This window comes from Necator americanus, chromosome V (assembly GCF_031761385.1).
Source record: "Necator americanus strain Aroian chromosome V, whole genome shotgun sequence".
Lineage (NCBI taxonomy): Eukaryota > Metazoa > Nematoda > Chromadorea > Rhabditida > Ancylostomatidae > Necator > Necator americanus.
In genome coordinates, this window is record NC_087375.1 from 25,914,266 (window position 1) to 25,941,828 (window position 27,563).

Below are 27,563 nucleotides of genomic sequence, written 5' to 3' on the forward strand. Positions count from 1 at the left end.
TTCGAAATTGGGCACTATGCCCGAATTTAAAATGTCATTTAAGTGTCAAAAATAATTAATTAAAACAGCTTTTAAGAAGCAGATCAGTACGGAAAAAGTTTAAAGTGAAAATTAGGAGCTAAACGCAACTTAGTTACATTTTTGTTTAAATTTTCGATACAGCGCATACGAGCGGTTTACCTGCTGAGTAATTAACATTCCATTTTTTATTAAGAGCGCGCAAAAAAGCATTACCGTGATGAGAGGCAGAAACCACACTTTTTCATTTGCAGCATGCACTCTGAGCCCATTTTGCACTTCGAAGATGGCCGTTATTGAATGAGCACCACCAATCTTATGGGGTTTGATCAGTGATCATCTGAGGGCAGTAATACGTTTGCGTGAAATTGCTTCTGTGAAATCTACTTGCAGTCGTTAAAGAAAACGTTTATGGTACGGTATCTGCTGCGCTGGCACTCATTTTAGTGATGAAGAATTTAATCTTCTGTATTTGGTATTTCTAGCAATATGTGATGAGACGGGTATAGGGCAGTCAGTAAGAGGTTTCGCTTTGTCTGCACCATTGGTCGATGGCTCAAAACCGCCCTAGTGCTGACCAGTGCTTTCATCCTCCTGGGATCGATAGATCGGTAATAGAGATGACTATGAGGATAAAAACAGTGACTTGATTCATCGGCTATCCTCCCCAATTTATTGTATAGGCTAGGAAAACGAACCTCACACAATTCTGAATTGAAGTAAAAGCGTTGGCGCATCCAAAGCGGTTTGATTAACGCCAGACACTTCATCCACGTTATCCTTGTGCAACGATAAGCTGAACTTTATCCTGTTATTCGAAGTCTGAATTCGGCATTAGTAGATATTAGTGTTGGGATTAGATAGCCAATTTCGCCTCGATTACTACCACTTCTCAAATATTCATAACTTTTATGGAGCAGGCAAGCTTGTCGAACATGGACCCATAACTCACTGAAAGCTATGTTAAATGATATCTAGCATATTTGAAGTGCTCCAGGAAGAAATATCTCTTTTTTGTGATAATTAAAACGTCTGATGACAATGCTAGCTGCTGCTATGCTGGTGTCATCACCTCTGCTCTTCGATGCACACATATTTGATTGTTTGCACTCAAAGATAAGCACGTAGCAAATAAACACCAACAAATAAAGCTGCCTGAGAAGATAACCCACAGAAGTGACACACTGTATTTTCATGTAGGAAGACCTAATTTTCAAAGAAAACTGTAAATACATAGTGATCCACATATGTGAGCAGTCCTTTTAATTGGAGCACCTTAGCTCTCGAACTTCATGATTCTCTAATGTAGTTATTGTTAGTAACCTAAGGCTGTAGTGACACCGGCGCATTTGGGTGACTAAAGCTGCATGTGATGCTGATTGCGATCGTAAGAGCTATCACTATGTGTATCACGGTTATAATCCTGCATTTTGCTTTTCTTTGACATGTAATTATGCAATTTTTCGAAAAATCTCTATTATCGAGAATATTGGACAATTTTATGAAAAGGTAACAGTGCTTATTCATATTTTGCTTGACCTAGTCAGCTGTCCGTCCGAAAAAAACTGTTATCTAGTAGCAGTTTTTAAGTTCCTTCACTTCTCACTTTCTCCCAGTCGATAATATTTAAAAATCTCTTACTTTCTAAACGAGAAAACTTTAAAGTTGAGGCACAAACAATAAAGGAACTATCATATAGATTCTCTCTAAATTTTTGTGACAGGATTGGAGCCTTTTTCTCAGACTCGAATTGATGGTAGAACGACCACACGTTACGTTTCAACCTTCATCTCAATACTGATCTTGAAAATGGGAAATTAAATCTTTAAAAATGGTAAGGATTCAAAAAATAGAAGTGTTGTAAGCGAAGGGAAGAGGAGTGGAACAAAGACTCGGAAGATGCAAGAGATTATCAGCAGCAAATACAAATAATTAAACTATTCTCAAATTGATTCTCTTGCTGAAAAGAACCTAGAATAATTGTTATTACAAGAAGGAACAGAAAAAACGAAAATTTTGAGCGGCAGTTGTTTTTGAGCAAAAAATAACGACGCAAATGGTCAATGCAACTTACTGGATTGGTTATCCAAAACCTTCCTAAGGGGAAAAACAGGAGGCAAAACAACTAAATTGGTGGTGCAACAACACATTTATGAAGTGTCCATTGTTCGTTCTAAAACTGGCCTCATTGTTGGATGCTGTAAAAAATTGCAAGAAAAATTCAGCTTTTAACAGACACTGACAATGTTTCTTCTTTTTTGTTGGCTCACTCATATCAATTTGAAGTCCATCCAGAAAAACTTGCAATAAGGAAGTTACACAACATATAAGGCCAAACATTGATGTCCACATAGAGAAGTATTTCTATTAAGGGATTTATACATTAATGCACTAGGTCCTTTATTTTTCCGATACTGTAGAAATATCCATTTTTCCAGCACGTATGAAAAAATATTATTACTAAATTATCATCGACACTTTGAAATATGCAGTGAGTCTGCCTTCTGACAGGCATTTACAATGTTTTATTTTCCTACGTTTCTTAGGACAATGTTGTTTCTTACTCCTCAAACTAGGTTTCTCAACGAGAAAACCCTGCGATCTGATTTTCGATTAGAACAATTTTCAGGCGATGAGGTCTACATGGAAGTTACAGCACACAGAATTCGTAACTACACGGAAAGAATAGATCCTTGAAAGCACGTACAAAGATGCCAGATAACCAATATTTTTTATTTCTTTCCGTTTATCAATGTTCCATACGTGATATTTCAACTGTCTCTTTCTTATCACTAAATTTATTCGCTCATTGCCGTTTATTTCATCATCTAGCATGTGAGATATATCATTAAAAGTTCCATCAATTCTTTAATGTATAAAAGAAATTTGTTTAAAATTAGACTTAGAGTAACTTAGGTCTCAAAGTCAGATTTTTTCATAAACTCTTAAATTGTAATCGAGATCATAGTAATCATAGCGTATCTATCGTGATCTTCTTATATTTCATCTCATTCTCACGTAATTATCACACTGTAAGTAGCATTTCTTATTCCAACAATCATTGATTCAGTTCTTCAGGATAAAAAAAAAGTTTCAGGCGGAATGCTGACTCCACTCTTCTTGCTCACTTTAGTGAGCCTCACCATGGGGTATGTGTATAAAATGCCTCTTGTAAGAGTAGAACCACAAAGAATCCAAATGATGCGCGAGGGGAAATGGGCAATGGCTCTAGAACAGATGAATGCTGAAAGATTGATGAGAAAAGCATCCGCTGGAGCTGTGTACAACCAGAGTGTAAGTGTTTGCATCAACAATCCTCCACTAAAAATTACGCTATAAAAAATCTGATTTTCTTTTATTTTGATCTTCCAAGAAAAGTCCCAAATTCGGAATACATTTACCAAACTCAATTTGTGCATTTTGCAGCAATATTTTGCTTGACTATGACACTGGATCATGCAATTTATATGCCATAATTTGCCACGCAAATAGTTTGGTTATGATAGCGTTATGAACTACGAGAAATATAATCATGTTTATCTTAGCAGGCTTCCAAAACTCTTTTCGCCGAGCAATTTCATGTAGTCAATTAATTGACAATATGTGACTGCGTATAAGTTCTGTGCATGGTCCTCTTCTGAGAAGAGAGATTCTAAGAACTGAGAGGAGCAAACCATGACATGTCGTGCAAAAAACTTATGAAGAAGAGTTTAATGTTACTAAGCTTTCTTATTCACTATGATAAAAATATTTTTGATTCGTAATAAAACATGTTGAAGTCTGAACTAAGCGAAATGTACATAGACAGCGAGTTCAGAACCGAGTGTAATTAATCTGGAGATTAAGTGATCCTGTGATCCTCTACTCCCGTTGTTCAAAGATTTGCTCGAGCGGCACCAGTAGTGCTTCCATTTGTCCCGATCAGGCGCAAGTATTGCCCAGTGGCATCTATTCTCGCGAGGGACTCGAAGGGCATCGTATTTTTCTTTGAAGGACTTCGTAAAGACGTCTGATCATCGGGTTGGCGGTTTTCCTGCGGTCCGTTTGATGTCGCGTGGTATCCACTCGCTTACGGCTCTGCTCCAATGATTGTCGTTGAAACGCATCGCCTGACCGGCCCACCCAGTTCTCCTTTCCCTGGCATAACCGGCAGCGTCTCTGATCTTGGATCAGTGACGTAGGAGAGAACTTCGAATCCCTCCCTTCACTTGCGTGGTGCGAGTTACTCCCAGCATCATCCTTCCAATTCCGCGCTCTATGGTGCTGATCGCATTTTCCTCCTGTTTCCGAAATGCCCATGTTTCTGAAGGATATGTTAAAGCAGGAAATACGTGGTGTTGAAGATCTGGTCTTTTTTACTACATCTTTTTCACTACTCTCTGCTCAGCTCGGAGGTCAAGTCGTTCAGTATGTTGATTTCCCGATTTCGTGATATGCATAGCTGGAGCATTCGGATATATTCGTTCTGTTGAGCGTGCGTAGGGCATCAGAATCCCATCGGTTACGCGTGAACATCCTCATCTCGTCCGGGTTCAGCTGAAGAGCGATCCTTTTATACGTTTCATCAAATTCGGCCAGCATCCGTAACGCTTGATTGATGCTTGATGTTATAAAAACTTCTTCATCAGTGAGATGAAGAAGGTGTAAATGCCGGCCTTCAACTTTCACTCCCATGTTATTTCATTCCAATCTTAGCGTCGCCTTCTCGATAGTAACACTGAATGTATTAGGTGAGATGGTGTCACCCTGACGTCATCCCTCCACGTCGATTGTGACATTATTGTAGAATGGCGAAATTTTGGTCGTGAAGTTGCTATACAACTCACGAAGTATCTTTCTGTAATGAGTAGGGACACCATGGTTTCCCAAGTCTTTCATATCCGCTTCTGCCTCAACTGGATCGAAGCCCTTTTTTTCAAGTCAATAAAGGTGAGACATAGCAGCATCTTGTACTCTCGCGGTACTTCGATAAGTTTCGAAGCAGTGCAAATGTGGTCTAATCATTTGTTGTCCTGAGTCCCTTAAAAACCTGTATGCTCGCATGGGTCTTCTCAACATGTGCACACGGCTGACGCGCTCCAATCGAACTCGTTGTAGAAAATAGCGCGCCGGAACGCATCTTCCGGGCCGTTTTTTTACGGCAATTAGGAAGAAATGGACGAAATCATCCCCCTCTCATTAATCTACGATCCCGTATGCTCCACCACGAATACTCCACCTCAGATTCGTAAAGTGATGCCTTTAATTAACAAATTTGGCAGTCAAGATACGAAGTGCTGGTGTTATGCACCAAATGCATAAAATTTCAATGTACTTCTACAACAAAGAAAAGTAACGTTCACCAATCTATTGATTTTGGCACAAATATATGAATGGTTGTCAAGAAACTTGGTAAGTAATGAATAGTGTGTGATATACTGGCTGATATGTGATGTACCCGCTACGGCGATCGATCGGAGGTTCGAATTCGCCATAGTGCTCACCAAGCCTTTCTTCCCTCCGTAGACAATAAATTGGTACTAGCCTTGTCTGGGGGAGAGAAAACACTGACTTGCTACACCGGCTAGACCCCGCAAGTAATTGTATAGGCCAGTTCGTAAACATCAAATGATTCTGAATTGAAGTGAATGTGGTGGCACTTCTCAATTGATTAACGTCAGACACTTTATCCTCTTATCGTTTGAGTAGTGAATAGCAGGTAGTAAGTAGAGAACAGTCCTAGCACCATGGAAAGAATAATAACGGTCCTTACACAAAATTACCCTTGCTAAAAACAATTCCAAATTGAAGATTGGAAACCCTTGTGCAACCGTTGTCTTTCGGATCAAATCTATAAAACTTATTCAGTAATATGTGAGTAGTAAGTAAGAGTGCAAACATGCTGAGAATACGTGCAAAGTGCCCAAAAACATTTGCTCTAAATTTTAGGTTGGACCGACCTGAGCTAAGAGGAACTTCACGTTCTATCGACAATAGCGAAGGCGTTTGTTCGTTTCCGTCTTACTGTTGCTTCAACGCTTAACAGGGAAATTCTGCCAAACTAAAGAGTAGCCTTGATCTTACGCCAGTGGACAGATACACATTCTTCACGTAATAAGCAATCGAGAGACAAAGTCGAGCAGTGGAGCAGTGGATATGCATTATTTTCCATGAAGACGAACAATTATCTACAAAGTCAGCTTCAGCGAGTTATAGTCGGGTCAGAACGACATGAATCACGAGTGTAGTTGCGGTGCATATGCGTACGCACTCGAAACGGCGCGATGGTGTCAGCAGTTGGAACCGAGGTGGGACCGTCGCGAACTGCAGCGATGGGTGATGCCAGCAAAGGTTTCACCTCCTAGCCGCTAACTGCAAAATTGATCAATGCTTTGAAGTTGCCCTGAAGCAGTTGAAGTTGAAGCACCTACAGAATCACCGTAGTTGTTGTTGGAAACGTTTCATAATTAAGAACACGGATGCCTGATTCATGGCGAACAAAGCAAATCAATCTCTGAGTCACTCCGAAATTTCTTCTAAATTTCGGTGATCGTAAATCTTATATTACTCCTGAGATAAGTCAAGCTAGCATGTAGCACTAATAAAAATGAGAAAGAAAGAATCTTTTGAAAAATTGAAGAATTTTAAGATTTTAAAACTTCTTAAAATTTAAGATTTTAGAGAATTTTCATTGACATTAGTAGAAAGGATAAGGAGTCATAATCGCAAACATGCTTTAGTTAACGGGTTATCATGATGTGGAATACATTGGAAACATAACTATCGGAACACCAGAGAAGATATTTCAAGTGGGTCGACCAACTTCAGACTAAATACATAGCTCATCTATATGTACAAGATTCAAAACCGCATTACTTCAGGTACTGCTCGAGACCGGCACCGCAGATTTTTGGGTACCAGACGCGTCTTGCGCTCCGCCTCCCAGGATTAAAGGCTGCGACGAATCTGAATGTGACGCTGGCGGTAGGTCAACTTTAGCGAAATGGTATAACTGAATAAAGCAGCTCGAGTGTGACCGTGTAGATTCTATAATGAATCACAACCTAACTTTCAGAATATGAGTCTCTTTCATTTTAGCAACATGCAAAATCTTCTGCCCTAAAGTGGAGCTATGTTGCGGTGGACCTGGAGGGATGCTGGCAGAAAGGAAATACACATGCACTGGAAAAAATGTCTACGATCCAACGAAGTCCGCAACATACGTCAAGATGGAGGGAAGCTGGTTGTTTGAAGTAAGTTGTATACCAGAACAATGTTTCTCCCACATTGATACAATAGGAAGGCTTTTTTGAATGCAACTTATTGCGAACAGAATTTTAGTATAACAATGGTTTTGTACAAGGACTTTATGCGAATGATACTGTACGATTTGGTACTGAAGGTGAGCATCGACTAACAGTTCCAGGAACTGGGTTTGGCAGAGCCGTTCGAATATCCAAATATTTGATGAATGTGAGTGTTTCCTTGTTTCCATCGTATCTTATTATGGACGCCTGATATGTGCATAATAAGGGTCGTGTGCCTTTGCCTTCGTTCTAGTGCTACTATATTTGAATGATGTGCGGAGGAGCTGTTTAAAAAGTGAGGAACTTTTAGCTGGACATGGGAAAATTTTAATCGTGATCTGGAGCTAAATACGCAACAAAATACACCTCTAGCTAATGAATTGCCAGTTTGTGTTATGAAGAGGTTCCCAACTGTGCAGATCTAAGCAACTGTAACAGGAATTAGCTACAGGTGCACTCATACTCTCATCATTTTACTCCAGGAAAACAATGATTTTTCAGGTTAGGAAGGAAGTGAAGGGATTACTTTTTGCCAGTATAGTCGGATCAAAACGCTGAAGCTCGGTGCTGTTGCGAAAGCAGTTCCGCTCGATGCTGCTCAGGTGGTGACCACTTGGAATCTGAGTGGGACCATTCCTAGTTCTACTTGTCGGTGTATTCCGAGTTACCAGTAGTCGTCAGTTCAACCGCATCGCTTCTAGCGTAGCCGCTTACGAAACTGTACCGAACGTAAGATCGTTTTGACAAGACTATACCACTACCGCATATCAGATTTTACTAATAGCATCGAATTATTTTCCAGAAGTAGCTAAGAACTGAGAACATGCTAAGAAAAAGTCCTCCCCAACATTCTTTTGCAATACAAACTGCTGATGTCAAACGACAGAAATATACTGAAGAAGTGTTTGGGAATTTTCGTCCCATTTTACAAGCTTTATTTTACTTCTTCTGAATAACAGTTTTCCCTACAGATTGAACACTGCTACTACAGGAAAAGGAAAATTTAAGAGAATTTGGAAGAGTGGCTCAGTTATTCACTCTATCTCAGCTAGTTTTGTATCTGTGGATCTGTGATTATAGGCTTCAAAAAACTCACGAGCGACAGCAGAACCGTGTTGTTGATACGCATAAGGACATGCCTGTTGCAAAGACGTCTTTAAAAGGTTTTCCAATGAATCAATGAATGTCGAAAACAATTTTGTCCTCGAAGTTTGGGCAAAATGCAGAAGTATGGTGTTCCTGAAAAATGTTCTGATGTTTCTGAAATAGTAAACGCACCAGTGAAAGTTTACTGGATCCTTCGACGACGACGAATATCTACGATGGTTAGGATAGTCAGAGACAAATGATTTTCTCCGTCTTCCATGAAAGAACTGTTACATATGTAGTCTGATTCAAAGGATTCCGAAAAGCACCCTACGTACTTTCGATTCATACTTAATCGGGAATTTTGAGTGAAAGGAAGTGCTGGCGTTTTGTGGAGTTGCTGACCACGTAGCTTACGACTATAATGTTATATGCAGCAGTCAGAATCCGTTGAAAGTGCCCTCACTCTCGTTGATTCTATTCCTTAAATTTGGGGAGACTAGCGCTTCGGGAAGTTGCTTGCTACTCACAAAGAGTACCGTGCAATCGAAATAACGATAGAATATGCAACTAAGCCGGCAGGACGACATTTTATTTTAACAGTGCCCCAGACATGGAAAATTGAAGAGGACCTCTTGGCTCTGTGAAAGGCGGTCTTCTATAACCCTGAGGTTGTTTTGTTTATGAATTTGTAGGACCGAGAATTTCTATAGTCCTCTCAAAACGACATGAGGCACGGTGCACTTGCGTGAACGGCTGCATTAGAAGAGGCGCGAACGGTCGAGGAAGCGGTTGGAGTCGACGTGGGACCGTCGCGAACTGCAGCGAAGAATGGTGCTAGCAAGGGTCCTACCTGCTCGTCCATCCTAACTGCTTTGCTCCACCGAGCGAGCGCAGCCGCCTAATCAACTGCATCGTGCTCAGTGTCGTGTTGACCCTACTATATTTTGCATCGTACCGTCCGGACCAACTTGAGAAAACTCCTTTTTCCGCTAATTTTTAGAAAACAGTCGCATATTTTTCCAGCGGAGTAGCCTTTTCACCACGTGGCACAAAAACCATCAAAAGAACGATTACTTTTCTTGTCCGTTCGAAGATTACCTTCGAAAGATCGTAAACTATTTTATTGCTGTTCATTACAATCTCATTTGCGTGTTAGGACCATCTGGTATATATGTAGTTGTTCGAACCATGATATGAAAACGATTTGAGCTATAGATAGATAGACTTTTTGTTTAATCACAGCGGCAAACTGATAATTTTGAATGAAGTTCTCATAAATGTGGGATTCCTTCAGTAAGTGAACATAAATTTTGCAGAGTCGATTCGATGGCGTTCTAGGATTGGGATTCACATCACTGGCTCTGACTGAGACCATCCAACCATTTGTGCGTGCACATCGGCTTGGTCTCGTTGAGCCTATTTTTACCGTGCACATGAGGCAAGTAGGAGGTGAGGCAAGCCATCTTTCTCATACCTTTCTTTAAAAAATATCCACTAAACACAGAATTTGTTTGAATTCGTAACTAGTTGTTATCTGGGTACCTATCTGCGATTGCCTAATGCACCTTTAGATCGACACATTTAAAGGCATCACCCCACGAATCTGAGGTGGTGCAGATTTCAGGTGGAGTACTCGTATATGAGATGGGAGACTATGGAGAGGGGAGTGATTCCGTCAATTTCTTCCTAATTGCCGTAAAAAACGGCCTGGAAGATGCGGCGCCGCACAAGGCTGGCGCGCTCCAGTCCAACTCCTTGTAGAAAATAGTGCGCGTGAAGCCGTATCTTCCGTTTTTTACGGCAATTAGGAAGAAATGGACGGAATCGCCCCCCTCTCCGTAGTCCCCCTTCCCGTATACGAATACTCCACCTGAAATCCGTACCACCTCAGATTCGTGGAGTGATGCCTTTAAACCAATGCTGCTCATCGTCTCCCTTTGCTGTTTTTGTTGCAAAGAGTTTTCAACATTTACGGTACTGCTGCTCAGGAAAAAATCACCAACGTCTTTCTTTTTTCTTCTTGAAGTATATGAATATGAGAGTAGTGCAAATTCGTAGTTGATAATCCGCAAAAAGCTGTTTCTACCGGTTGAAGAAGTACTTTTTCCAGAGAGAATTGATTGCGAACATTAAGACATCTTGCAAATGTGATTTTTTTCAATCTCGTAAATCGGAGTCTGGTGCATTATCTCATAAGAGATTGTTAAAAAGCTCAAAAAAATATGGAAGAGGATTTTAGAAAACAAAGGAGAGCATGTTTTAAGACAAAAATTTTCAGAAAATCTCAATTTTTAAAATTGAAGGAGACGTAGAATATTCTATCATTTATGTGACCTAGTCCTAGTAGTGCTATGGAAATCTTCGAAAAATCCACAGTGAAGAATTACAATAAATATCGTACTACCTTCAATCGCAATACAATGTATATGTAAGTTATACAATATATATATATATATATATATATATATATATATATATATATATATATATATATATATAAACAGGCCGTAAGATCCAGAATCAGTAAAAATGAAGAGCAGCACTGTCGTGTAAAGTAAGATAATCTTCACCAGTGTGGTACAACTTCTTGCCAATTTCCTCAAATTTCTGTCTACTTTTTCAACTTTAGTTTAAAACGCTCACTGTATATTCTATAACTCATTAAAGGCATCACTCCACGAATCTGAGGTAGTACGGATTTCAGGTGGAGTATTCGTATGGGATAGTAGAAAAAGTATGAATACGACTTCGAGCGTTCTAGCGTGCTATTTTACACAAGGAGTTCGACTGGAGCGCGCCAGTTTTGTGCGGCGTCGCATCTTTCGGGCCGTTTTTTACGGCAATTAGGAAGAAATGGACGGAATTACCTCCCACTCCGTAGTCTCTCATCCCGTATACGAATACTCCACCTGAAATCTGTGCCACCTCAGATTCGTGGGGTGATGCCTTTAAATGTACAATTCCGAACACATGATCCTTTCACTTTTACTTCAAAGATGTCAATCTATGCTGTGCGTTTTGTTTTTTTTTGCGTTGATGAATTTTGAACTTCGAAGAGTAAAGTGGTACTTCTCCTTAACATTTCCTATTGTTTTCGTTGCCTTCTCTTTCGAATGTAGCATTTCTGAAATTCATTTCGATGGTTCTTCTGTTTAGTAGCCGACAATGTTTATGGTGGTGCCTTCACATGGGGTGGCATCGACACTGAAAACTGTGGCAATTTAATAGCTTACCAAGAGGTATCACTAGTCTGGTTCTGGCAGTTCAGGGTGAGGGATGTACCTTTTTTTGAAAATAATGCCTCGAATTTTGTAACCAACAGATTTTAGCTGAGGAATGTTTCTGTCGGAAGTTACGTCTCAAACACTGGCTGGGACGTTGCGTTGGATACAGCATCAGCTTTTATCGGTGCACCACATAGTGTGGTTAAGGGAATAGCAAAGGCGCTCGATGCAGAGGTGATGTAGTGTTTGTATTCATATCAAATTCTGCATCACTCTAGTTCTTATTTGCAAGTTGTTTGTCAGTTGTTGATTCTCAACTAACAGCTAAACTCACTACTGCAGTGCACAACGAAAAAACATGTTCACCTCCATTTAACTTAAGATTTTGCCATATGAGATTTTGCAAGATTTTGCCATATGTGGGCTGCTAATTCGTGTAACTGCAAGTTCAGCGTCTTAGAAAACCTTAAAGTGTAACTGCTGCTCAACACCTTGTTTCGGTATTACAGCATAATTTTTTTTGGAGGTGACCTCTTTCTTTTTGGAAGTGAGAAAATACGTTTACAAATTTCATGTCTCAGCCGGTGGCATATTTTCATGTTTACTTGGCTTCGTGTTCTATTTTTATCTGCTTTTTAATTTTATTGTCCCTCATATAAAAAGGACCGAAACTGAATTCCCATTGATTATGAGAAAAAATTAAACAATTCAAACGAATTGGAGTGGATAACGACGAGGCTGGGAAAAAAAAAACGGAGTTCCGTGTGCAGCCAACAACTTCGTAGATGTAATAAGTGATTAGGATTTTAAAACATTTTGTGATCATCCAAACCTTCTAGCGGAAAGTGGTACGCGTGTCGTCATACGAGCAACTCCTAATTCCACTAACAGTGCGAGGCTTATTTGCAGAAAAAAAAGACTAACACTGCGTTCATAATCACTCTAGTACTGAGTTCTAGTCTGAGTATCACCGAATTCCACGAATTTCAATCAGAAATTTGCTCTTTAGTTGACGCAACTCCATGCTGATGAAATGACTCAAATTGGTGACGAGTGTCAGATAGGGGAGGATGGATTTAAAAACCATTGTTCATAACAATGAAAAAAAACTTGTTTGTGAAAGATAATCAGGCTGACGTATTATTGAAAGACGTGTATGCGCTAGTAACCAGGCTCTTTTCAAAACTGAATGTTTGAACTGATAACTAATTAAAGAAAATATTCTAGTACTCGTGGTCATCCCTCGCAAGGTCGTATGTGATATCGGTGCTTGCGTTTGTTTTCGGTGTTTTGCGTGCGAGTGTGCGTGTAGAGTTTGCAAGCATGCCCGGTTATGCGTCGGCAGAGCACTTAGTGATGGTGCGTATCCTGAAGAGATTCACTTTCGTTGCTACCTAAATAACTGACTCTCCCTACCTACCGCTAATGATACGCTGCATCACTGGTCAGGATATGATTCAAGAGTTACTGTATTGTTTTGGAGAATTTTACAAATTCACTGGGATTTTGTGATGTGAGGTGATCTCAAATTTGTAATCTACCAGAAGCAGAATAAATCCTCACGTGAAATATGGAAGAAAAATGCATCTAGTCGCTTCAAATTAAGTATGTGAAGATTTTTATCGAAAACAGGAACACTGCTGCTTTCAAAAGTGACGGGAATGAGGATTATTGTTATCCTGGAAGTCCCAAGCGTGCAACCTAATTTATTTTCAGGCAGAGAGACCTTCTATATCTCTGACCTACCGGAGGAAAAAGAGTTCATTTGATAAGATTGACTTTTTGAAGGTAATTGACTTACACATGACAGGCGGCTAGAGCTAGAGTTCGCCTAGAACCTACCAATCCGCTGCTATTTAGATGATATCTAGACAATACTGGCTCCTGTTCTCATATTAGGACTCACACAAGAGGCCATGTGCTTTTAACCTCCTTGTTCTTTGATTTATTTGGTAATTTCGACATTTCGACTTATACCATTCTTCTTTGCACATTACCTTACAACGGTGAGTTCTTTGCGTCTCTTTGGCCAGAAGATCACCCAAGACGGTTGTACGTGTCTTCATGAACGACTAGAGCGTGGCTTCGTTAAACTATGTTCGCGTATTTCCCCGGCATATTTCCCTCTGAACACGTAATGTCTCGGAGATATTCGTGGAGAATTCGCCGAGACCCATTTTACCGTTTTCATACGCAATGCTTCTTATACGATTGAAACTATTTTTCATAATTGCAAATATTGCATGTTGGATTCTGACACAACTGTCTGCAATCTCGCTGTTTTCTATCTAATTCGTTTGAGAGTTTTGATTCGGGATGTTTTCATAACCAATAAGATATCGTTTCCACTCTGCTTTCTTAAACGACCACATGAATAGAAAAGATAGGAAGAGACCATAGTAGAAAGAATGCAACGAAATGTATCTTCATCTAAAACATGGAATTTGAAGTGAGCATATAATTTGGTTGCTCTTAGAAAGGATAGCTTCCATTTAAAATTATCTATGCTTTGACATCAAAATTCGTTTAATATTTGATTAATAAATATGAATGAGAAAATCTCAGATAATGAAATTTCTTGTCGTGTTTCATGAGGTGAACTAGTATTTTGTAACGGAATGTAGGAAAAATGTAAATGAAAGTAACAAAAGTGAGATACTGCATCCCGCGAAGATTTAGAAGAGATATTGAGACGTTTGCATACAAACTGCCTCTAAAAAACTAAAAACAAAATAGTACCGTATGAAATATCAATGGTCGACATTATCATAATATATCGACATCAATATTAATGTCCTAGTAACCATTTTTTGATTTGGGCGCTAACTTCTCTACATTGCAATATCCATTGGGTACGCTGCTCTGGGCCCACTGTACTTAAGGAAGGAAGGAGGCCAGTGGACGCTGCTTGGTCAAGGTAGAAGTTTTAGGTCCTGAACGTTAGTGACTTTGACCTCGACCCTAGGAACGTTCGCCTTTAATAGTTTAATATTTAGTTTAATACTTTGGCTACCAAGACTTGTGCTCGGGTGTTGGTGTCTCGACCTTTTTAGTTTTTGGCAAGACAGTAGACTTAGCCGGAAGCAGCAGCTTTGAGTAGCTCTGACCTCAGACGTTAATTCTAACTTAGGCTTAATAGCTTTACTTCTGGGCCCAGTAGCATTAGACTGAGCTTGGTAGTCTTGGCATCAAATCTTAGTGCATTTAGCCTGAACTAAAAAGCTTCAACCTGTGCCTTAACCTTTAACCCATGTAAGCGAGCTTAACATGACATACACGACATGACAACGTTGGGGCATATAACCAAAAATGCAAGCTTACGTGACCCAATTTGTGTAAACATAATTGAGTTACGGTAGTTTACTCTATAATTTCATTTTTATCACTTCGAGATGTTCCATTCCCTTTGTTGCGGTCCAGCGCCGACATTCGACCTATAGTAGTCATTGAGCGCTGGTCGAATGACGGTTCTAGATTCCTGTAGGAACTATCAGGCCCCCCCCCCCCCTTGCCATGTAACACGATCGTGGTGGCTCATCACTCTAATTACGTTAGGATTACACGAACGGTAACCTCACGCTTGAAGCTGCTATTGCATGTGATCTTCGAATTGAGATATTTGGAAGCTTGGTCCCCAAAAGGTGTATTCCGCCGATTCTGGTGGTGCTAGTCTCGTTTTTGCCCATTCTCGACTGTCCTTGAATCTTGGCATGTTGAATACGTAGCTTTTTTGTTGATTTGCTTGAGCTATGGCCTAACACCTAACAGCTAACCTTTCGACGCTATCGCCTTCGTCAGAGCCTGGAAAAATCAAAGCCATTAGTAAATTATTCTCTCAAGCGCCTTATCACCTACAGAAAGTATTCAAACGGTAGGCAAAGTTAAACAGCAACACATTTTTTTTTATGCTGAACTCAAACAGCAACACAATTGTCATGTAAATGACCTTTTGATATTGAGACGTAGAGCAAACCTTGCTAGTCTATCAGAGCACATTTGACTTTGGTGCTCCAGTTTCCTTTCTTGAGAAACTACCATAACGTCATCGGCGTAGTGTATTCATTATACATGGCGCAGGCATTTGGAAGGCCTCGCGTCATGACTTCCATGGCAGTTATGAAGAATAACGGGGAGAAGGCTTATCCCTGATGCAAGCCGATGCAGTTGGAAAAATCTGCCGATACATCCACAACCATTTTTACTCGATTTTGACTTCTCCGTTACTGTCACTTCGATACACTGGAAACTTTCTGCGCTTTAAAAACGCAGCATCCGAGATTAGCAGAAGAACAAATGGCAAATGTGAAATTCGGTAGCTTACAGAAGCGAAGATGTTTATATCTTTGACACCCAACTGGGCCCAATTTTCACAGAAGAGATATGAACTACTCCTAAAAACGAAGAGTTTGGTGGCAATTCAGCAATTTAAACATAGATTCATTATAACTTAGTGACCAAAAGAGATCAAATTATGCGCACGTTGCCAGATGTAGAAGTTCTCAAATAATTAGAAAACTGCAAAACCTTGGCAATCACAGGATATAGGGAACGGTGAGCAAGTTATCAATAGACCTTTCTCGAAATCATAAGCTTCTTCACGGCGCAAGAAAAATCGGGTTTCTGGCATGTTTTCCCATTCCTGAAAATGGAACTGTTCTTTAAAAAATCAGTATTATATTTCTATAGAAGGCATAATAAAACCTCGTGCGCAGAATTTCTCATTTTCAGATCGTCTCATTCTCTTAAAATTTAGATGGAAAGATAAAAAAACGTAAGATTTTTATATTAACAATTAATAAAATTCCCTCATAAACTCCAAAAAGAAAACAGGAAGGCCCAGAAAAAAGTGGTATGACTATTTTGTGAAGGGAGCCTTTTCTATAAAGCACTACGAAAAGCATTTCTCAACGAGGTCTTATCAGGAAGGTTATTTGCGATCATCAAAGCCTGGCAATATGCACAGGATCTGATTTTTTTTAGCCATTAAGTTCTACTTAATCTATCTGAAACTGCTAGAAACTATGTAATATTAAACTTCCTCTTCTATAAGTAGTTATATAAGTTTATAGTTTTTACCTTTCTGTTTCTTATATAGTTTCTTATATAAGTTTCAAGTTTCTACCTTTTCGCGTTTAACACAGCGGGGTGTCGAGCCTCATTTATTCCATTTTCACATTGTCAACACATTGAACAGTGTCAGAAGAAAATATTGATACTTCCATGTTACTGACCTAAACCTGAAACTTAATGTAACATTCTGTAGTAATGCAATTATTTATTTTTGTAATGCAATTTGATGTAATGTGATTGTTTACTGCTACGCAGCATTTTGTCCTGATTATCATGATATGCTTCATTCACCTACTGCCCCACTACTCACCCCCTTACGATCTCTTTCCTTACGCTCTCCTCCCTTTACGAATTCCTGATGGAAAAATCCCTTCACACGCCTGACCCTGATTTAAACCCATGTATATAGCAGTTCTATATAACACATAAATTGTTGGCGTGGAATGTATTTAACCACGCTTCCGACTAGTCTTCGATCTAAGTTAGGGGAGAATACAGCAGAGAAGAATTTTTCTCTGTGGCAGACACATTGATCAGATTGAAAAAATTGACTGTTACCTATGCACGGTTTTTTTTCGGCACCCTGAAGCAATACTTATGCACTATAATGCTCGTCTAAATACTTGAATATTACAATATATAGGCTTTTTTAAAACCTTTTTCGGTAGTCAATATCAATCTATCTTATATGATAGTAAATGATAATATTTATAGTACAGCCCAGAGGAGGACGCCTACTTTGTTGACTGCGATGGATACCCGAAACTGCAGTTTGGCATTGGTGAAAACATATATACAGTCAAGGGAGATAATTTCAAGCTGACACTGGAAGAGTACAAATGTATTCTGCCTATTTATGCAATGGATAGCGTTTTCTTAGGACCAAGTTGGATTTTCGGTGCTCCGTTCATGAGGCAGTACTGTACCATTTTCGATATGAAGATGTTTCGAATTGGATTTGCTAATTCGCTCCAAGAAGAATAACTTGATTATTTTGACTAATAGTAATCACTCCCTACGTGACTTTATCCTTACATACAATGACTTTATCCTTTTTACTTTATCATTTTTAGTAGTAGCTCCTAAAATGTTACGTAAATATTGCGAATGCGAATAAAGCACTTATTCTCTCGGAAAAAGAGACAACAAAGCTCTTGATTTTGGATCTAATATAATGTGTGTACTAGAGGAACCGCCGTTCGTGATGGGGTTTTTCTATTCAACGCTCACAGAAAACTTTGTGCAGAGAATTATCATCTTAGCGAAGTGTGGTTAAAATTGATTGCCAGCACAAAGAATCTTATTACTTGAACACAAGAGCTAATACTTCAATACTAGTCTAATAAAGAAGACCTGCTCTATTGTATTGGTTGTGCAATTTTCTGCTAATGTTTTACATAGAAATTTATCTGTTGCTTACCGCATATGTGACGACATGAATAGTGAAAGTATACGAAAGGTAAAGTGTCTGCCGTTCGTCAGTCCACTTAGAATGCGTCAACTCGTTTCACTTCAAATCAGAATCGATTATGGCTTTTCAACCCGTATTTGACCTCGCAGAAGCCAAGTACATTACGCTGTTGACACGGCCGAATGGTCATTGATTTAATTCTTCTGAACAGGGTTGGCTTCAAATTCTTGGCTTCGAGGGATGAAAGGCTTGATTAGATTAAGACTCCTCGAAACTGTCGACAATGCAATTGCGGCGGAACCTCTTACCGCTGAGTTACACTCGCTCCTCGACTATACGCTACAGAACTCTTCTTGTGATGCTCTCTTCGCACGCCTCCAGCTATCAATAAAAATTTTAAGCACAACTCAGGGCACTCACCGTAAGTTTCTGTCATGAATTCTTTTTTTAAACATGCATATTTGGAAGATTTCATCGATATCTTCCTGTAGTCATTTTGTCATTTGTGTCCGAATATTCTGCATTTACATTCATTCAGAAAACATTCTAACTTAACTTTACATCTGAATTCTTAATACTCCAGCAGCTTAAAAAGATATTCCGATATATTAAACAAAGTCCTTATTTTTCTACCCAGCAATTAACACAGAATTATACACAAATACGAAACGACATGAACTTCATCATACTGATAAAATTTAAGAGTGCTACGTTAGATGAAGTAAACTGCTTACTACTATTAAAACAGCTCTGTGCTTGCACACATCGAATAATAGAAGGAAGTAAACTGCTTACTACTATTAAAACAGCTCTGTGCTTTCACACATCGAATAATAGAAGGAAGGATCTGGAGAACATGTTTGGGCTAGTTAGAGATTAGTAGACGTACGGAAGCATAAGTTATGCGACTCTTACAGGCACAAAACGGTTCACTAGCATTCTGTCGTCGGTGTACCAGTTCGACGCCATAGAATCTCCCTTACCCAATATAATCCTTTTCGGATGCAGATGCTCCAACCCAACGCTTTGGGGCCAGTATACTGCTTTCTGGAATTTTGTTACAAAGATAAACATTTACATACAAATACATATAATAAGAGACATAATAAGCCCGTTGCTATATAGCATGGCATATAATTTGTAATTATAGACATAGAAAAGGAAGAGGAAATGAAGGAAGAACTGAATAGAAGAATGAGAGCAGCATGGGTAGCATTCTCAGCCGTCAGGGAAGCTACGGACCAACTGACGGACCAAGATCTCCGTGCCCACCTGTTCGAGTCGACAGTTCTTCCAGCGCTCTGTTACGCAGCGGAGACGTGGGCAGACACCGCTGCCTAGGAAGTTACTTACTACCCACAGAGCCCTTGAGAGATGTCTTCTGAAGTTTAACCGGCGCACACAACACCTAGCCGGTCTTCGCAGCTCCGACTTGAGAAGAATGTCCCGTCTTCGCGACCCAGCGGAATATGTATCGAAAGCTAAACATAGATGGGCCGGTCACATCATGGGAAGAATCGACGATAGATGGACTAAAAGAACGCTATAGTGGATCTCAAGACATGCTAAACGCCCTCGAGGGAGACCGCCAACGAGATAGTGTGACGTGTTCGCTACACGGAAGGACCAGCTGAGAGCTCAGTTGGTTATGGCTCAAGGACCTCGTCAACGTCACTCACGAAACTTGAGAACATCTTGGATGACAATGGCGAGAGAACGAAACGAGTGGAAAAGATGCTGGGGCCCGCACGTCCAGTGAAGACGGGCCATCTAAGTATCTAAGTAAGTAAGTATATGACATATATGAACATGATTTTGCACCTATATTCCTTTTCTATTACGTGGCACCACTCTACTGTAGCACCCGATTCGATGCCGTGGAACTTGTTTCACTCCACCTTTTATCGCTTTGCGGCAACACTCCTATCTGATGTCGTGAAACCCATCCTACTTTATTTCACCGATTTCTAGCACCGGCGCACCTATGTGACGTCGTAGAACCTGTCCCACTCCATCTTATCACTTACCAGCGCCAGCCCTCCTGTGTAACGCCGTTGGTCCCGTCTTACTGCTTTCTGGATTTTGTTACAGACACAAACACGTTCCTCGGCTATTTATCTGCATCGAGCGAATGTAAGTCGAGTTTGCCGTATTTTATCCTATCATGATTTACGATTGAAGATTTGGACAGCGCCTTACAGGTGATGGTGAAGATCGAGTGAATTGTGGGCGGTTGTCTAAGGCTGTCCGCAGCGTTCACAACCCTGGGGGCGTTTTTTCGAGCATAAGCGTCCTTTCGACTACTTGTGACAAAGGGTATGCTCTAGATTTTCGAGATTTTCAAGTGAGATTTGATGTGGTGCACTATGATGTACTGGTAGATGGAAAGTGTGAGGATGCTGAGTGCCGCCCGGAAGTTCAGACGGTCAGCAGCGGGGTAGTACGGCCAGACAAGGGCTGTGGTACCGCTCCCAGCTGATCCTTTCAACAATTGGGGCTCGATAAATTGGTCCCAGACTTGGCTGGGTGATAGAAACACTGACATCACACATCAGCTAGCGCCCGCAGTTCGTTGCCAGGCTCCCTCTCTCAAACCTCAAACGGTGCTGAATTGAAGTCGGACGCATATGCTCATCTTAATAGGGGCTGATCAACGCCGCACACTTTATCCTTCCCTTGTTGTGGTCATTGTGACTCCAGTTGAAGGTCGTCCTTTTCAGTTCGAGGGCCGTATTCAACATCAAGTCAGCCTTTGCAATTCTGAATTTGAAATAATTTCTTGTCTCTGTTGGTTGGGGTTTCACCTGCCTCCGCAGCCATAGCCAGCACTTCTGATCTTCTCTCTATAAGATCTTTTATCGCCTTATTTTGAGGACTTGTGAGCTCTGACGTGAGTTCCTGGTGGTTTATGGCCCGTGCTGCTCAACGCAAGTGTAGTAGCTTAAGAGCTCCCGGAAGCAGGTGTCTTTTCATGGTTTTGAAACTGTCATCCTTCCTCAGGCCGTCGTGCAGATGTTTAGCGGTGGTATTCCTCGTCGATGTTGTCCATTGCGGTATCTTACCAAGAGCCGACTAGCGCGGCAAAAAGATTCCAGTCAATGATCCCAGCTCGTGCAACTTTACGCTTACGTAATAGCTCTAGAGTTTTCTTCCCTCGTACAGTCGCGAAGATGTCCTGAAGGCTGATTAAATTTGTCGTCAGTGTTGTCCACTCGGTATCTTCCGAAAGTCGACTACCGAAGCACTGAGGTCCGCGATAACGATGGTTTTGGTGCTTTGCTCTGAAAAATTTACAGCTTTCTCCCTTTTACGTGTGAAGGATAATATTTCTGGGGGAGGCAGTGGTCCGATTCCGTGCAGAACCTTCATTGGGGTCTGCCAGACAAAATCTTCTATTAACGACGACATGGTCGATTTCATTACCACGCCTTCGACCGGGTGAATCCGACGTCCAGCAAAGAGAGGAGGACGTGTGGAATTGCGAATTTCCATGGTCGGTCCCGTCATGAAACTCGTAATAAACTCTGAAAGCCTCTCCCGCTGTTCGTTACATTGTAGCCCACGGTAGACATCAAACAGATCTGAGGTTATTATTTGGTGATTTTTGAGTCATCACTCATATGTTTTCACTGTTAAATGCTAAGTTGATGTTTTGAATGGTAGTGTCACACATGCGAGAAAAATCCAACAATGCAACTGGAATCGTTGTTTTCTCAGGTGAAAATTGGAGTCAACGTGGGACAGGAGTTAGCTTACTTTCTACCCGATGAAATAACAGAGAAAAAAGTCATTGACTAGTGAGAAGAGGTGACCGTATTTGGTAACGACGAAGCTGACAAAATCCGGCTTCACAAACTTCCTGTTTTATTCAATGTATGTGTGTTTGTCATAAACCACACTGAATGTGTGCTAGATTCCTCTTCATCAAACTTTTTGATGAAACGATGAACGTGATCTCAAACATTTCATGATGGAAAATTTTGGGCTTGGAACATGAAATAGTGGAGAGATATCCTTTCACGATATATCCGTAACTGATCAGTGTGCATTCTCTCTACTCTTTTTATTTAAATTCTATCACACCATCACTTCTTCCCTACAGCAAAGTGTTTCTAACCAGACAAAGGTGATCAGATCCCTTTATTATAAGTGAAGAGACCATCTCGGAATTTCAAATACTCAGGTTATTGTGTTTGCATTCGTCTTTTCGGAAAAGCCAAATATTTTATTCTTTGCCCGATAGCTCGTTTTTCCGCTTCAGCAGCAGCTTATCGCCGTTTCACAACGCGCTATCATACGGTCCACGTGTCGCCGAATGCAATTTCGTATAAATCTTCCCTTTTTTGGTGATAACGTCATAAATTTGATTAATTGTTTCAAATTCGTGTTCATCGCATTACTCCTCCGTATACCTTATCGCACGGTTCCACCTCAGCTGCGCGAACTACGTCTCATTTTCAAGTTCATTCTTAGCTCTTCTTAAGAAACACCGCTCTGCGCAACATCTGGCTAAGAAGATTACTTTACTGAGAGGGAATATAGCATAAAGATTTTCCCCTTTCTGACATCAATACTGCCCAAGTTTTGGTCTGCAATAGTTGTTTCGAATGTTAAAAACAGTGAATTTAGTAAATGTTGCAAAGTATGCTCACTCTAATAACTCAACAACTTAACTATCCATAACGATCCCCACAGATCCAGTCAACAGCGGCAAAGGGAGTACAAAAGATTTCCATTCCACAGTTTATCTTCTTTGATAATTGAATCTTTTTTGTTACTTTTAAATTTTCATGCGTATTCGATGTTCCATCTGATGGCAGCTAAGTAGTACCACTAGAACGTTTTTTTTTCTATTTCAACAGAAGATGTTTTTCTTCTTCACTTATAAGAAGTTTTTGCTGAACTATTACGCTGAGATGTTGTTCTAAAATAAAGAATAGGAAAACCAGATGACCCTCAAACATATTTGTTGTTTTGTTTTCAGGCAATGAAACTGACGTTGTGCTTATTACTCCTGGTGGGTTCCACCATGGCTGCACTGTATCAAGTTCACCTCACTAAGATCGAATCCCAGCGAACGAAAATGATGCGAAAAGGACTGTGGTCTCGTTACATCAAAATGAAGAACGTTAAACGAATTGCAATGGAACGCAAAATGGGCGGTCTTGCCAAAGTGATCCCCCAAAATGTCAGTCGTAGTATATCTAGCATAACACTATATTATTTCTTTAAAAAAATGGTCTGCATTTGTCGTGAAAATTGAAATATTATGGGATGAAATGCAAGTTGTGATAAATAACAGCAGACATTCGCAACTGTAGAACAAAACAGAGTCACTTTTTTTTGAGCACTGATTGCTAACATATATTTATTATGTTATGTTATAAGTACTAGCGAATCATTCAGGTGAATGACTATGAAGACGAAGAGTACATTGGAAACATTACAATCGGCACACCAGAGCAGCAATTTCAGGTAGTTAAGAACAACATTCCAATCAGTTCGATAACATCAGTCAGCGCTTCAGGTTATCCTCGACACTGGTTCTTCGAATCTGTGGATTCCCGACATGACGTGTGGGCAAATTCACGAAAACTGCAATGATTTAAACTGTAAAGGAGGAGGAAGTCCGTATTTTATGTATAACATTTGACGGAAATGTAGACTCTGATATGTTTTTGCAGTTATTTGTGAGGCTTTGTGTAACGACCAATCGTGCTGTGGAGGTGGAAACGTAAACGCTTGCCAAGGAAAGAATTCCTTCAACTCATCAAAATCCTCAACATACAAAGCAAATGGACAACATTTTTCAATTCAAGTAGGCGTGCTTTTGAATGAGATATCCATTCAAAAGGTTCTATAGTCGGGTAAAACCGATCTAAAGCTTGGTGCAATTGCTAAAGCAGCTGCGCTCGCAGCGGTACAGTGGGGCGTAGTGGTTGGGATCAAGAGCGTTATAGTCACCACTCATCGCTGTGGTTCGCAATGGCTCCACTTTCCACTTTTATCCCAAGTGCTCCGCTCCACCGCGCCGCTTCCGCGGCCGCTTAAAGACATTGCCCCAAGAATCTCGCGTGGTATGGATTTTCTTTGGAGTATACCTATTTCGGGTCGTAGATTATGAATATAGGGCTTATCTCTCCCTGTATCAAATCCATACAACGCCAGATTCGTGGGAAGATGCCTTTAAGCAACTGCACCGAAGTTCAGGTCACTTTTACCTCACTGTAGGACACTGCACAGACGTTGTGGCTGATTTGCTCTTTCTTTTAGTACGGCACAGGTTCAGCAGTTGGATTTCTCGGACAAGATACAGTGAGATTCGGTGGTATCGGTTCTCAGCAACTCTCTGTACCAAACACCGTATTCGGTCAAGCTACCAGCCTTGCTGCTTTCTTCGCAGATGTAAGACCGTTAATAGCACTCACACTTTTCAAGGATTTAAGATTTTGCCATTTGGTGCTAGTCAGCGCACAGGGTTCGGCGGCCGCTCAGAGTTTAAATGTGGTTTTAAAAAACGGTTGCATAACTGCTGAGAATTGTGTGAGGACGTATACGTTCACAGCTCTGCGCCAAAAACGATGTAGTTTTGTGCAAGCCTCGTGTTCACCAATTTGCTCGATTGGAACTGTTTCTGACATTTTCTAGAAATGATCCAAGTTCCTCTTATGTGTTAAGAAAAAAAAGCTAATAATTTTCTTACTTTATCAATTTATCGAAAGTCGTGGGAGATCTAAGACGTTTGCCTTAGCAATTGTTTCACTATATTTTAAATTATTATCCCTAAATTTGTTATCTCGAGGATAAAAACTGCTTATGGGCATATTGCATAAATGCTAGAACTGCCACCGCCTCTGCTTCAAAAAAGCAAGTCTGTGGTACAGGAAGCGGTGATTTTACTTATGCGTACCGTTGGGGGAATACTGGGTTGAGGAACAGTCTTGGACAAACCTTTCTCAAGAATTTGTTAGAAGCCCAATTAGAATAATCTCATGCGAGATTATGGAAGAGTCTTCTCAGAGCTTCAGTTTGAGGACTTTGTATGTGCGGACCTTTCGGTGTAGAACAACCATGACGAAAATCATCTGCGTGTCTTTCTGTGATTTCCAACAAGGAGGCCCAAGGAGTCCGACAACTTCTGCGCTGCGTAGAACGAGGACATCATCTCCCAAGCCACGGTTCATCGTTGGTTTTATCGCTTATGGTAAGCAAAAATCTCATTTTATGACCGACCTGGTTCTCGACGTCTTACTGTCTTGTACAACGAAACTCTGCACGATGCCTTGAAAGTAAGGTTCAATACCTTCGGCGACGGCACTTAGGTGCAGCCAGAAGGTCACCGATTACCTTCACGATTTTCGCTTCTTTGTCTTGATGATTGAAAGGTGTCTTGCCTTATGTACCATTCGAATTACGTGACTTGGACAAAGCCCCAATTATCAGGGTCTCTGAATAGTTGCTTTTCCGTCTGCACAGGTAGGATTTTCTCGAAGATATCGCTGCTGCGAAGGACAGTTGGGTGCAGCTATACCTCACCTAAACGCTACATCACTTGTGGGTGCCCTGCAAGGAACTACCGCAAAAAGATGCTAAAGATTCCCCACCCCAAAAAGAATTAGTTTAATTGTTAGTGGAGTTCTCAAGAAATGCTGCGACTAGACTTTCTTCCTCAGGACTCGGAATAGACGCTAATGCGTTCCCAGGTGCTAATAACATTCCAAAGGTTGACATGCACTATTACTAAGAAATGCTTCTGTCTGTTGCACGCTACCTACTGTCCTCAACCTTCGGTGGTGACCCGCCAGAGAACTGCCGAACTCGGAAAGAACTGGTTATTTACCCGGGTTGGTCCTTCCGACTACCGTCTGCTCTCTGCGCTAAAGCATCGAAGAGAAGTTCAACCATTGGTCGGAGGTTGTCCTCTTCTTTGGCCCGTAGCCACTGTTTTGGGCCACCAAATCAATACGCTGTCCTATCATTGAAGAGATGTTAAAGACCAAGATGAACACTATCTCAATGAGTGAGATCCCGTTGTAACGAGAATATGAGTGCTCGAAATGAAAGAGATTTATATTCTTCCTCAACCCAACCCGATGCAAACATTGTTACTATTTAAGGAAATACCATAGTACTAATGTTTTTTATTATTTCAGAGATTTTTTCAGCGAATTTTTAACATTTTAAAGCAGCTTTTTGCACAATTTTTTAGCAACCAATAGACGGCATTCTTGGGTTGGCGTTTCCCTCCATTGCAGTAGACGGAGTAACACCTCCATTCTACAACGCAGTTCAGCAAGGTCTCGTCGATCAACCAATTTTCACCGTATTCCTCAGGCATGTCGGAGGTAATCTTCTCTCATTTGGATGTAAAAAGACTTCAGTGTTCAACTAGGTTAGGTAACCTCATTCTGACTAAAAAACTTTTTTCAAATTACAGTTATTGATGAACCCAGAAAGCTTTAATATTTTTATCGTGTTTCAGATCAGGACAACGTTCCCGGTGGAGTTTATACGTATGGAGGCTTAGACGATCAAAACTGTGGTCCCGTGCTTGCCTACCAACCTTTGTCCTCTGCCACATATTACCAGTTTAAAGTGAAAAATGAATAATAACGGTAGCAATTTTCTTGTAATACCGATTTTTTTAGCTTGATTCCGTTTCATCCAGTACATACTCTTCGAGCAAAAGTTGGCAAGCCATTTCAGACACAGGAACCTCACTTATGGCTGCCCCATCTTCTATCGCTAGTTCAATAGCCGAAGCTAACGGTGCAACGGTGATCAGTTGTCATTTTTTAGCATTAAATTCCTGGCGCTGTCAGTATAGAGATACTTACCGAAAAAGTAAAAGCTAAAGTACTTGTTTTTCAGTACGACTCCGAGGACGAAGTTTATTTCATCGACTGCAACGCAAAAGCGAGCCTTGTTCTGGTCATTGGTGGTAATACTTACACAATCAACACTGCAAATCTTATCATTCCTTCGGGAGACGGACGCTGCCTGCTGGCCATCTTCGGAATGAACACATTCGGCTTCGGGCCTGCATGGATCCTGGGCGATCCATTTATTCGCCAGTATTGCAACATATACGATGTTGGACAGGAGCGAGTCGGTTTTGCAAACTCGTTGCAAGAATGAGTTGTGAATTCCACAATATTATTGTACTTTATTTTTAAGCAAATGAATAAATGATCACCATTGTCTCGGAGGATACCTTCTGAGGAAAACAACAAGGCAAATTCATTGCAAGGAGCTAGCGGTCTCAGTTGTGTTGTGATTAATCAACACTGTAGAAGCAAGTGAACAGATTAAACTGTTCCATCTGGAGAAGTCTGTCTTTAATGTTCCACATGAACGAGTTTCCGTTTATTGAATTTGAAGAAGTCACTCTGAAAGCGCACAGTTTTTGCCTCCCGGTTTGGAAGCGGATGTCTAGAAGATTGTACTTTTCTAGAAGAGAAGTAA

At 40.6% G+C, this 27,563-nt stretch overlaps 5 protein-coding genes across 8 annotated transcripts; 4 read left to right on the top strand and 1 right to left on the bottom strand.

Annotated features, from left to right (window-relative positions):
• Positions 1 to 585: 585 nt before the first annotated feature.
• RB195_015219 (uncharacterized protein) lies at positions 586 to 2,168 on the bottom strand (the record flags this gene model as incomplete). The annotated part of the gene is made up of 3 exons (XM_064205827.1): positions 586 to 612; positions 717 to 814; positions 2,093 to 2,168. The coding sequence occupies 3 exons, from the start codon at positions 2,166 to 2,168 to the stop codon at positions 586 to 588; spliced, it is 201 nt and encodes a 66-aa protein (XP_064061708.1).
• Positions 2,169 to 3,120: 952 nt separating this feature from the next.
• RB195_015220 (uncharacterized protein) lies at positions 3,121 to 17,671 on the top strand (the record flags this gene model as incomplete). Of its 2 annotated transcripts, XM_064205829.1 has the most annotated exons (10): positions 3,121 to 3,312; positions 6,738 to 6,806; positions 6,879 to 6,981; positions 7,096 to 7,250; positions 7,339 to 7,470; positions 9,710 to 9,842; positions 11,550 to 11,662; positions 11,723 to 11,851; positions 17,402 to 17,468; positions 17,568 to 17,671. In XM_064205829.1, the coding sequence occupies 10 exons, from the start codon at positions 3,121 to 3,123 to the stop codon at positions 17,669 to 17,671; spliced, it is 1,197 nt and encodes a 398-aa protein (XP_064061710.1). The 2 variants fall into 2 exon arrangements, with proteins under 2 accessions (XP_064061710.1, XP_064061709.1); XM_064205828.1 differs by having other exon boundaries at positions 17,402 to 17,671.
• Positions 17,672 to 18,216: 545 nt separating this feature from the next.
• RB195_015221 (uncharacterized protein) lies at positions 18,217 to 19,439 on the top strand (the record flags this gene model as incomplete). Its single annotated transcript, XM_064205830.1, has 2 exons — positions 18,217 to 18,283; positions 19,249 to 19,439. The coding sequence occupies 2 exons, from the start codon at positions 18,217 to 18,219 to the stop codon at positions 19,437 to 19,439; spliced, it is 258 nt and encodes an 85-aa protein (XP_064061711.1).
• A 128-nt stretch (positions 19,440 to 19,567) lies between these two features.
• On the top strand, positions 19,568 to 23,089 carry RB195_015222 (uncharacterized protein; the record flags this gene model as incomplete). Its single annotated transcript, XM_064205831.1, has 4 exons — positions 19,568 to 19,697; positions 20,190 to 20,231; positions 20,300 to 20,414; positions 23,083 to 23,089. 4 exons carry the CDS (start codon positions 19,568 to 19,570, stop codon positions 23,087 to 23,089), a joined length of 294 nt encoding a protein of 97 aa, XP_064061712.1.
• Positions 23,086 to 27,236, top strand: RB195_015223 (uncharacterized protein; the record flags this gene model as incomplete). Of its 3 annotated transcripts, XM_013452041.2 has the most annotated exons (9): positions 23,128 to 23,286; positions 23,505 to 23,573; positions 23,626 to 23,725; positions 23,783 to 23,916; positions 24,372 to 24,503; positions 26,308 to 26,443; positions 26,581 to 26,693; positions 26,747 to 26,875; positions 26,970 to 27,236. In XM_013452041.2, 9 exons carry the CDS (start codon positions 23,128 to 23,130, stop codon positions 27,234 to 27,236), a joined length of 1,239 nt encoding a protein of 412 aa, XP_013307495.2. The 3 variants fall into 3 exon arrangements, with proteins under 3 accessions (XP_064061713.1, XP_013307495.2, XP_064061714.1); XM_064205832.1 differs by lacking the exons at positions 26,747 to 26,875; positions 26,970 to 27,236 and having other exon boundaries at positions 23,086 to 23,286; positions 26,581 to 26,708; XM_064205833.1 differs by lacking the exons at positions 23,128 to 23,286; positions 23,505 to 23,573; positions 23,626 to 23,725; ... (2 more) ...; positions 26,308 to 26,443; positions 26,581 to 26,693 and having other exon boundaries at positions 26,822 to 26,875.
• Positions 27,237 to 27,563: the final 327 nt, after the last annotated feature.